We start from the raw sequence: 12,442 nt of genomic DNA, 5'->3' as shown, positions 1-12,442 counted from the left end.
GATTAATTTCAGATTATTTTACTCTAGATAGGGGCACTCGACAGGGTTACCCTCTTTCCCCGTTATTGTTCTGTCTTGCCCTGGAACCATTAGCAGCCGCGATAAGAAAGGAGGATGATTTTCCAGGGGTGACAGTGGGAGGTGTGGCGCATAAGCTTCTGCTTTACGCAGATGATATTTTATTATTTGTCTCTGAACCTACTAGATCTATGCCTTACCTCCACAGAATTATTAATTCCTTTTCCAAGTTCTCAGGATACAAAGTCAATTGGTCTAAATCCGAAGCTTTGGCTTTGACAGCATACTGCCCAGAAACGGCTTTCCAGCCGGGTGCCTTCCAGTGGCCCAAACAGGGCATTAAGTATTTGGGGATTTTATTTCCAGCAAATTTGTCTGATTTAGTTAGAGTTAATTTTGACCCCTTAATAAAAAGGTTTTCGAGCGATGTCAGCAGGTGGGCTTCATTACATTTATTGATGATTGGGAAGGTTAATGTTATTAAAATGAATTGTATTCCAAAATTCAACTACCTGCTTCAGTCTCTCCCTGTAGATGTCCCCCTCTCTTATTTCAAGCAATTTGATAGCATAGCGAAGTCCTTTATTTGGAATGGTAAGCGCCCCAGGTTAAATTTCAATAAGTTACATAGGCCAATTGACAGAGGAGGGCTAGGCCTTCCCAGGATTTTGTTTTATTATTATGCGTTCGGTCTTAGACATTTGGCTCATTGGTCGCTTCCACCTGAGAGGGCCCCTCCCTGGTTTTGTATTGAAAAGGAAGTTCTTGCCCCTATCTCGCCACTGCATAGCCTTTCGATTAAACTAGCCGGAGAGGTTAAATCGCATCCCGTTATTTTGCATTTGCACTCGATATGGACAAAAGTGTCCAGAGTGTTTAATTCTGATATTTATTTAAATGTTGCCTCGAGGATATGGCAGAACCCTAAACTATGTATTAATAAGTCCCCTTTTTGTTGGTCAGATTGGATTGTGAGGGGGGTTAATGCACTTGGTGACCTATATGAGGGTGGAGTATTGAGATCTTTTGAAAATTTGGTTCAACATTTTGGCATTCCCAGATCTCAGTTTTATAAGTATTTACAGCTTCGCCACCTACTCTGCACTATTTTTGGGAGTGGCACGCACCCCCCTAAGGCGGCAGGTGCTTTTGGAGAGGTGATTGCTGCTTTTGGAAAAGGCCATGAAGCATCAGTGTATTATTCCCTACTAATTCAGAGTCTGGGGGATGGAGCCTTGACTTCTCTCAAGAGAGTATGGGAAAAAGATTTGAATTTGGTATTGGAGGATGGAGTGTGGATTAAGATTCTTAAAAATGTCAAGTCTGTATCTAGAGATGCAAGGGTTCGCCTTATGCACTTTAAGATTTTACACAGATTTTATTGGACCCCCTCTAGATTATATAGGCTTGGTCTTAAAGACACACCCACTTGCTGGCGATGCCAGTCAGAAGTTGGAGACAGTACCAATGTCTTTTGGGGGTGTGTTAAGATCCAGGAGTTTTGGTTGAGGGTTCAGAGGTATTTGTGCGATGTTTTGAACACTCAGGTTTTGCTTTGTCCCAGACTCTGTATTTTGGGTGATGGAGTGGTCATGCATTTAGGGGACAATCATATAAAAAACTGGGTTATGACCAGTCTCATGATTGGCAGGCAAGTAATTTTATGGGGTTGGAAGTCAAATGGAGCACCCTCTTTTTCAGAGTGGTGTGTGGAAATGGGGAGGGTAGCTGCATTTGAAGAGGTGGTAAGTAGAAGGCTGGGGTTGAGGGACTTATTTGCTAAAAAATGGGGCAAATATTTAGTTTTTTTGGGGGAATCTCAGGGAGGGGATGTGGAGAGTGTAGTTTAATCATGTATGTTTATTATTTTATTTATTTGTGTATATATATGTATATATATGTATGCATATGTATATATATATATATATATATATATATATATATATATATATATATATATAATTTTTATTTTATGTAAGTGTATGTATATGTATCTGTGTGTGTATATATGTGTATATGTGTATGTGTATATATATATATTATTTTTTTGGATTGTGTGTGTGTTATGTGGGACCACAGGGGTGTTCGTTAGGGGTCAGGGTGGGATTGTATTAGTAGGGTTTAAATGTAAAATGTTGATTCATTATATATGTGTTGAGTTTTTTTCACTGTCATAGCACATGAATCAATAAAATGTTAATTACAAAATATGGTAATCATTCATTTAGTGTTTATCAAAGTACCATCATTGCACCATGGAACCACCATAGCACTCTTTTGTAAGGTGACCACACTTCTCAAACTACTATTGCAATTATATTTAAAATTAATTTCAAACTGAAATGGATTATTTAAATGTCTGTTCTTGACATTGTGATAAATATTGGTAGAGTTCAGAATAAATCACCTCATAATTGTGTGAAAATATCAAATGCTCACAAATGTATAAACAAATTCTCCATGATCATCACTCACAGCTAATAGATGCTGTTTAAACTTTAACATATTCATCCAAGCACTGCAATGTTTGCTTGCATAAAATGTTGCTTTACAATAGCCTCTGTGTGTGACTGCACTTTGTCAGTTGTTGTCATGTGTCTGAAGGTGTGATTGTGTCCAGTGCATTTTCAGCTCTCATTTAAGCAGTTCATTTGATAAGAGTCTGCAGATCGATTCATCTGAACTAACTGACAAACGTATTGTCTTGGACGCTGACTCAGCCAGTGTATTTGTTTGGTGCTGCTTCATGTCTCTGTAGCTCAACCAGGTGCTGCTGTTCACTTTCTCATTGCACTCACAGTCAGTTCTGTTTAAAAGCTTCATTTAAGTTTAATTTAAGCTTCATATAATGCAACTTGAACACTGTTTCATGTTGTAAATGTAAAACATTGTTCATTTGTGCTGCTATTGTGTAAGAACATTTGACCACACTGAGCTCTGTAGAAATGTCCCTGAATCTGATTCACTGGTACCTCAATCTACTGGTGAATAAACACATTTGCATCAGCCGCACAGTCAGGTTGTATCATAGTGACTTGGTAAAAATATAAATTCCCTGCAGTCCTAATGTGTCATATCACTGCTTACAGGACATAATATCTGACTGATGCATGAATTATGAATGAGTGTCAAGTGTGTGTGTGTGTGTTTGTGTGTGTGTGTGTGGGTGGGTTTGGGTGGTTTACAAGGACATTTTTTTAGGTTACAAACTGGTAATTACAAGGGTATTATGCTATAAATGTGGTTTATGAGAACATTTCTAGTGTCCCCATAATTCAAATTGGTTAAAAACATACTAAACAAAGTTTTTTTGAAAATGTAAAAATGCAGAATGTTTTTTGTGAGGGTTAGGTTTAGGGTTAGGGTTAGGGGATAGAATCTATAGTTCGTACAATATAAAAATCATTATGTCTATGGAGAGTCCTCATAAGGATAGCTGCACCAACATGTGTGTGTGCATGTGTGTGCGTGTGTGTCGGTAATTGCTGACTGATGAATTTAAGGCTCAAATAAAAAATAAAAATGGCCCTGGACAGAATCAACTTCTTCTAGTCAAACATTCACAATAACTCTTGCATTTCTGAATAGCATTTCAGGTAGCTAGCTAGAAACATGGCCCCAGTTTAACTAACTTTAACTTTTCCCTTCCGGAAATAATGCAACTTGTTCGTTCTGACACATTTCAGAACACATCAATGCATGAAAATCAGCTTGTGAAGCTAGAAGTTTTTGCGTTACTTGTGTAAAAAAATGTTTTAGGACTAAGACAGCAGTTCATAATGCTAACACTTCAACTAAAACAACTCTGCACTTCAGTGGTTCAGTTCTAAAGAATCAAGCTTTATTTTTCAAACTTAACTGAGTTTGATGCACTGATATTGTCAGATCAAAGCACAATAAACAATGTTTCATGAATATATTACATAATTTGTTAATGTCAGGTGCTTTTAGTTGACTCTTTGTCCATTGTTGCTTGTGACACTAATGGTAATGTTATTTCTGGACTGCAGGGGGAGATGTGTCTCTGCTCTGATTATACTGTATAATTACATTATAAACTGCACACATTTCTTTCTTTCTGTGTGTGTGTGTGTGTGTGTGTGTGTGTGTGTTTCCCTCCCAATTTTTTTCTCTCAGCAGAAACGACCCTCTGTGTGCCGGCAGTCACAGCTGCCCTCAAGACCGTTTTACTAACATTTATCATTCAATTAGACCCCTCACACTCCCTCAAGCCTGATCTATCTTCATACAGTATGCTTTTATTAATCTCTCAGTCAACAAGTGGCACATGGTTCACACACATTTGCACAGCATGACATGGACTTTTGTGTGCAGATGCCACATGGAAATTGCTTATTTTTTTCTCCATTTTCATTTGATCCAAAGATCTGACAATCATTCTAAGACTTTTAATCTGATCTCCATTATTTCATAAAAATAGATTTTAAATTCCATCAAATTTCATCAGGGGTGCAGAGGATCAAGATGGGACGGGAATCTAAATGCATTCCCTTTCCGTTATAATGTAGATACCTTCAAACGTGAATAAAATCAGTTAGACACACCCTTTTTCCTTTTCTCTTTGTGTCCCGTCATCTTTACAATAAACAATGACAGATATACAGAGAGGGCCGAGTGCTGGAAAATATGGAGGTAGTGTGTGTGGTAAAAGATTTGTAATGCCACAGACAGTTATTTATGCTTTGAAACACTACAAAACTCATTAAATTCACGCTTCTGTGTGTTTCAGCACCTCGGACAGCAGCCTTCAATTTACTGCTGCAGCTCACATAATGAAAACGGTTCATTATGTGAAGATTCATTACACACACACACACACACACACACACACACACACACACACACACACACACACACACACACACGTTGGTGCAGTTATCATTATGAGGACTCTCCATAGACATAATGATTTTTATACTGTACAAACTATAGATTCTATCCCCTAACCCTAACTCTACCCCTAAACCTAACCCTCACAGAAGACTTTCTGGATTTTTACATTTTCAATAAAACATCGTTTAGTATGTTTTTTTTAAGTGATTTGAATTATGGGGACACTAGAAATGTCCTCATAAACCAAATTTATAGTATAATACCCTTGTAATTACCAGTTTGTAACCTAAAAAAAGTCCTCATAAATCACTTAAACCTGCCCACACACACACACACACACACACACACACACACACACACACACACACACACACACACACACACATTTATACGGCAGTGAATTGTTTCATACCTATTTACAGGTACGCATGTATACAAAGGGAGTTTTGCTCTCTTTTTCTGGTCAAACAATAATTCATGCACATTTATGCAATTCAACACTTTTGATTTGGGAAAGAGGAAAGTTGATATCTGTATGCATATCTCACTGATGAATTAAATGCAACTCAGCTGAACATGACGCAAAAGATTTTGTTCAGAGAGAGAGAGAGAGAGAGAGAGAGAGAGAGAGAGAGAGAGAGAGAGAGAGAGCAGACATTCACAGAAACACTCTTGCGATTGATCATGAAGCAGGTGTGCTGGAACTGAATCCACATCAGACTCAGAGGAGAAATCGTGGATTTGCGGGGATGTGCGCGTGCGGTACGAACTCTGTCTGCATTTATTTCACTCGATGAGCTCATTTATTGATCTGTATTTCTCGTGCATTGCGCGCCCGGTTGGATGTTGAAAACTTAGTCTTATCGGTCATAATCTTATAATATTATAATCTTTGCATGGTTTTGCATGATCTTTGCAGGATTTATCACCCTTTAAATACGTCTGATCGTTCATCCTATGTAGTTTTGAGCTGGCGCGCATGAACGATACGTTGATCACGCATAAAACGGATCATATTCTTCATACAACCGGATAGTCACCTATTACGCGTCTACTTTGAAAGCATCCAAATCCTTCATTGCTTTTAATGTTATTGTTATTCTCATTTGTAATGCAGTGAGGATTCGTACCGATGGTTTTTGAGGGCACGAGCATGAGGAACGGACGGGCTCTGTCCGATCAGTGGGCCGACAGCGTGGTGGTCCGGCCCCGCACGACAGAACAGCACATCACGGTGCACAAGAGACTCGTGCTGGGCTTCGCTCTCTCCATCCTCACCCTCATCATCGTCACGGCCATCGCCATCACGCTCAGCGTGAGCTTCGAGAGATGCACCGGGGAGAGCAGCGGGGCTCTGGCCGCTAACGGCTCCAGTAACAGTAAAGTGAAGCAGTCCCGGGACGGCAACAGCAGCAGAGACTCAGAGGACGGCCAGCAGCCCTGGAGACATGTGCGCTTACCGGCCACCCTGCGCCCTCGCCACTACGACCTCCGACTGTCCGTGTACATGGAGAACTTCACCTTCTCCGGTGAGGTGAACATTGAGTTTGAATGCGTCCGCGCCACTAAGTTTATCGTGTTGCACACGGACAGGTTGGAGATGGAGAAAGTGCTGGTGTATTCAGACAGTAAGAAGGCTGCAGGTGCCATGAGGATCCAGCGACGCTTCCACTATCAGCTCAAACAGGTGTATGTGATCGCGCTGCACAGAGAGATGAAGCCCCTCAGAACATACAAGATCAACATCACTTTTCATGCGCTCATTCAACATGAACTCTTGGGATTTTTCCGCAGCTCATACGTGCTGCATGGAGAGAGAAGGTAATTCTCTTCACGTCTCTAATACACAGATGAACTATTGTTATACATGGTTTTCCTTTTTTTTTTTTTTTTCTTTTTTTACTATGCTAACTATAGTTTCCGCCAACATATCACAGTTAACGTTACTTCTGTAAAACTGAAATAAATAGTACGTGCTCTTTGTCTAACAGAAGCTTTCAGAATGTCCTTGATATTGTTTTTAATTTATTTTTTGACGGCAGTAGTTGCAAATACAAAGTTAAATAGCCTTGTTGTTTAGTAGTAGCATAGTTGTTTATATTAAACTATAACTCTAGTAACTGTGGTATTTTGGTAGAAGCCAGGGGCGATTCTAGGATTTCAATCTTAGGGGGGCTCAGCCCCCAATGACACTATTAAATGGGTCGCACACCAGACGCCTCTGTTGGCGCCCTAGGCGAGATTTTCGATTGGCGCACCCCAGATCAAAATCACTGAGGGTGCTTCTGAAAATAGTGGGGGTGCTCTGTATAAAGTGAAGATGTATCGTAATTACACATTTTTTAATAGATTAAATCATGTTTAAATGCTACTAAAACAACATTAAGAAAAAATTTTCATGTACAAAACATTTATTGCTTTAAATGCATGATCTGTCACTGAAAATGACAGCAAAATGCTGCATGTGCAGATCAGGACATACATTGATGCAGCATTTTGTGTGTTCACAAAATGCAGGGATTTTTGTGTGTTTGCTGGGATTCAAGGAAATCTGCTTGCCAATTTACAGTATTTGTCTTACATATTCAATTGAGCAGGGGTGTGCAATTATTTTGGTACAGGGGCCACATCAGCTGTTAAGTAGAACATGGAAGAGAGAAGATAAAAATCTCTGCATAGTTGTATCTTTTAAGCCCAGATGTAGTAGTGCACTCATGCACTCAGTGTGTTTTTTTGTTTTGTTTTTTTTTCGAAGAGGAGAGAGAGAGCACTGCACTCACATACATGGTTGCCAGATTGCATAAATTAAGTATGACATAAGGTGAAATATTTCCTATTTGTGCAAGTATAAATCTCTGATTGGGCATCTATTATCTGGCAACCCTGAGCATATTAAAAGCTTGTGGATGCGCGATAGGTCCCAAAGCCAGATAAATGAAAGATCTAATAAAAAACTGAAAATACACTGCAATTAACTTGCACTAAACTTAAATAAAACAAGCAAAAATGGACTACAGTGTCCAGTTAAGAGGTTCTAAATAAGCTAGTAAACATCAATGGCTGACATGAACAGTCGTTACCTTTATATTGCTCTTTTTTCTGCTCCTCTTCTTTGTGCCACTTCCTGCCTTGTGCACCTGATAATTTGGTTCTTTTTTCACTCATTTTGTCCACATATGCTAAGGATCTGATTATAATATAATTGCGTAGTGCTAGTGCTCAATATACAGGTAGAGGGGCGCACAGTCGTCAAGAGAGGGCACACTTCTGAAAAAAAAAAAACAACAACTCTCCTGCGCGCCTGTCTGTCATTTTGCTCAAATATCTGCCACGCTGGAGCGCAACTAGCATATTTTTCATTAAATTTGACCCAGATCACTATCAAAGGACAAAGATTATTTACTCTATCGTTGTTCATTCTTGAAGAAGGGAAAAACCTTCTGCTACCTGGAACACATCTACGTGTCCTGTGTTTGATATCTGTGCTGTGTCCTAGCCGCAACACGATGCAATGTGGCACTTCTCGTTTGGTGTGCGACCGCCTTTAGATGTACACATTTAAAGTATTCCACTCTTTGGCATAGATAGTGTTTTGTTGTTGTTGTTTCTGTGTTTACATCATTCAAGATAGCTGGCTAATATTCATTCAGAACTTTGTCATTTTCTATAATAAACACACTTATAAAGTTATTTAAAAAATGAAACCGTTTAAAAAAACATTCAAATACTTTTTTATTTTTATTTTACATTTATTAACAAATTTAATAAAAATGTGTTTATTATAGAAAATCAATATTTTCACAACTACTATAGATGAAGTTTATACCAAAAAAAATTACAATAAATATCACATTTAGCTGAGTCAGTCTTTAGTGGACTGAATTAACTCCAGATGATGTTTCTCTGTATGTCATTAACTTGTGATTCAAGTCTTTTGAATTTGTTCTAAAGAGAAAATCACTCTCAAACTTTTACGCTAGTAGGTGGCAACAAATCAACCTCTTTCATGTGTTTTGAGTCATTAAACCATTGATAAAGCACAGAGACTGAAACAAGTCTAATTATACTTCATTCAAATCTGCATGTCTACTAAGAGACTTTAGCAGTGTTTAAATACATTTACATTTATATTTACATTTACATTTTACATAAATATCATACGTGCTTTCCCTGCAAATGACAGCAAAGCATATCATTTTGTGAACTGCTGTTGTGCATGACCATCAAGGAATATATATAAAAAGACAACGTAGCCTAAAAATAATAACAGGTTTTAATTAAATCCTGATGCCATTGTAATGTCATTTGTCACTTTTACGCTTAATTAATCCAGCCCCTTTCTCTCCTTGTTAAACAAGATTACTGAACTAAACGAGTAACGTGCCTCCTCTCCTTCACTCGGTCAAAAGATGCTGACCCTCACTCGTTCTTGAATTTAATGAGGAAATGGGGCGTATCCGTTCAGTGGGTTAAACCAATGTTATGCTCCTCCACAGCCCACACTCCAATGCTATTGGCTTGCACTTTAGTCAGTCTTACAGGCAAGAAAAGCCACCAAAGCACCTCACGCTTCAAACAAGTGCAGCGTTTTGGCTGCAGCTGTTTAAAACAATTGCGTGCTGATTGCAAAGTCAGAGACTTTTAGGGGGACTGAGATTAATTTTAAGGGGGCTGAAGCCCTCCTAAAAAGGGTCTAGTAATGCCAGTGGTAGAAGCTATGGTTACCATCGTACATTTTGAGGCAATCAACAACTTTTTAGGCCTACACAAGGTTGTAGGGTCTTATGTTTAAAGCCCCATATTTCACAGTGCTTTCAGATAGACCACACAGAATATCTACTTATTGGTGTTACTGTTTCTTTGTCCTCTGACAGGAAAATGGAGCATGTCTAGAACTTTGCCTCAGGTCTTAACACATTTGAGACATGTTGAAGCCTTTCATTTACCCTGAAGGGATCCTTTCATGGCCACACTTAATAAATCTTTTGTCCATCCACTACCACTCTTAAGAAAGATGGTTTTAAATAGTATAAGGTTCTTCAGCTTGTAACAACTGTAGAACCCTTTTTGGTGATAAATAGAACCCATCCTTTGAAAGTGCTATTTAGAGCCTGAACAGCGCTACAAAAAAACATTTAGATGCAAGGAAGAGTTTTATTGTTTTACCCCTCTACTCTATATGTGTGCTCCTATAAAACATTACCTCAATTATGTTTTTTCATTAAATATAAACAAACAAACAAATACATAAATAGGCTAAATAAAAAGCAAGGCATGTGTATCAATAGAGCACAACTTTCTGGTTCCCGAAGTAAAAATCCCATATATATATAATTTTTTTTTCCATAGACGAATTGATTTTCAACAGTAACTGATAAACCTTTAAAGGCAGACCTACTATGAGTTCTGAGGTTTTCCATCAATGGTATATGCCTTTGTTGAAACCATCAGTCCATGTTATTTCAATTTCATTGTTTAAAAATCGTGTTTGATAGTGGAATTCATTGTGAACAACTACATAATCCATGGTCTAGCAGAGAAAGTGGTATCACTTTACAAAAAGGTTCCATTAGTTAACGTAAGTTAACAACATTAGTTAACATGAACTAACAATGAACAATACTAATTAAGCATTTATTAATCTTAGTTAATGTAAATTTTAACATATACTAATACATTTTTAAAATCAAAAGTTGTATTTGTTAACATTAGTTAATTCACCATGAACTAACATGAACTAACAATGAAACATTTTTTTTAAAATTAACTAACATTAACAAAGATTAATAAATTGTGTAAAAAATATATTTAAAATTATTAGTTCATGATACCTAATGCATTAACTAATGTTAAGGAATGGAACCTTATTGTAAAGCATTACAGAGAAAGCTTCATCAATCAAAGAACTGCAGCTGACATAGCCCGCGAAACTAGCCCAGGAGCGACCGCCCACTTCAATGACGCACCGTGAATGAGACCACCATATTGGTCTCCTTTCACCCTTTAACTTCTTATTATATATTTGTACATATCAGAATATTTTGCAGTAAACGTAGACTATATTGTTTTTATACTTATAATAAACAACCTAAAATCAATAGTTTTATATATTTGCATTGGTTTTTATTTAATTATATAATTTGTAATGCTTCATTGGATTGTAGTTTGTGCTCTCATGAAAGACGGGAAGTACACAATCTTGTACTTTTGTCTTTTGTCCGATTTTCAAATACCTTTTTTTTTTTTTTTTTTTTTTTTGCCTCAAAACAGTTTGTTATGTTGTGATTCACCTTAGAGCTGGTTAGTTTGGATTCTGGCTTACAACTCTTTTACAGAGGTTTTTATCAAAAGCCTATTCAAAAAATTAATGGGAAAAATACTTCCGGAACACATACGGCTGAAAAAGTTGGCGGGTACTGTTGTGCTCTATTAAGTACTTTTATTTTTTATAAAAAATAAATAAATTGTAGAATAAATAGCAATGTTTTTACAGCAATCATTAGTCAGACACAATAATAAATGATTGAGATTAAATCATTCTAAATGCACAAATCAATCACATTAATAAATAGATCAACAAATACAGCGCAATTTTCATGCAAGCGCAAAGTGCAAGTGGAAGTGTTTTTGCACTATATGTGGGTATATGTGCACAAACTGTGGGTATCTTGTATTTAAATTAAATGGTGCAAAACGCAATTTGCTATTTTCCTGAGAAATAGGTAATTGTGCTAAGAGATTTCAAAAGCAGGTCTGTTTTCAGCACAAAGTCTCAATTCTAAATTCCTACATATGCAGTTTGGAGATTCTACCAGCAGCAGGTTGTCATAAAGTTCATGTCCAAACTCTGAAAATATTGTACACCAAATATCAAATTAAGTCTTAGACAATCACTGCCACGGCCATTTTGTTAAACTATCTATAGGTCATGGTTTATTTTTCAATTATTATTATTATTATTATTATGTTTATATTCACAATTCTATTTATGATCTACACTCACCTAGCACTTTATTAGGAAAACTATGGTCCTAATAAAGTGCTCAACGTGGTCTTCTGCTGTTGTTGCCCATCCGCTTCAAGGTTTGACATGTCGTGCATTCTGAGATGCTCTTCTGCTCACTACAATTATGCAGAGGGGTTATACGAGTTACCATAGCCTTTCTGTCAGCTCGAACCAGTCTGGCTATTCTCCGCTGACCTCTCTCATCAACAAAGCATTTCCATTCACAGAACTGCCGGTCACTGGATGTTTTTTTGTTTTTTGCACTATTTTGAGTAAACTCTTGAGACTGTTGTGTGTGAAATACTTAAATCAGCCCGTCTGGCACAACAATCATGCCACGGGCAAAATCACTGAGATCATATTTTTCCCCATTCTGATGTTTGTCGTGAACATTAACTGAAGCTCCGGACCTGTATCTGAATGATTTTATGCACTGCATTGCTGCCACATGATTGGCTGATTAGATACAGTAATTGCATGAATAAGTAGTTGTACAATTGTACCTAATAAAGTGCTCGATGAGTGCAATTTATATTGGGATTTTTCCACCTGTTGTCATAGAGT

General features: G+C 37.5%; 1 protein-coding gene across 1 annotated transcript in view; it reads left to right on the top strand.

The window, feature by feature from the left end:
* The first annotated feature begins 5,520 nt into the window (after positions 1 to 5,520).
* The window catches only part of LOC127436827 (thyrotropin-releasing hormone-degrading ectoenzyme-like), a 173,021-nt gene continuing 166,099 nt past the window's right edge, over positions 5,521 to 12,442 (top strand). Inside the window, exons 1-2 of the mRNA XM_051691262.1 lie at positions 5,521 to 5,634; positions 5,990 to 6,693. Of these exons, the coding sequence (XP_051547222.1) occupies positions 6,005 to 6,693 (689 nt within the window). The 5' untranslated portion in view covers positions 5,521 to 5,634; positions 5,990 to 6,004. The remainder of the gene's footprint in view (positions 5,635 to 5,989; positions 6,694 to 12,442) is intronic.

Source organism: Myxocyprinus asiaticus, chromosome 47 (genome assembly GCF_019703515.2).
Source record: "Myxocyprinus asiaticus isolate MX2 ecotype Aquarium Trade chromosome 47, UBuf_Myxa_2, whole genome shotgun sequence".
Taxonomy (NCBI): domain Eukaryota; kingdom Metazoa; phylum Chordata; class Actinopteri; order Cypriniformes; family Catostomidae; genus Myxocyprinus; species Myxocyprinus asiaticus.
The sequence above is the reverse complement of the archived record's forward strand: the minus strand, read 5'-3'. Positions and strand labels throughout refer to the sequence as shown.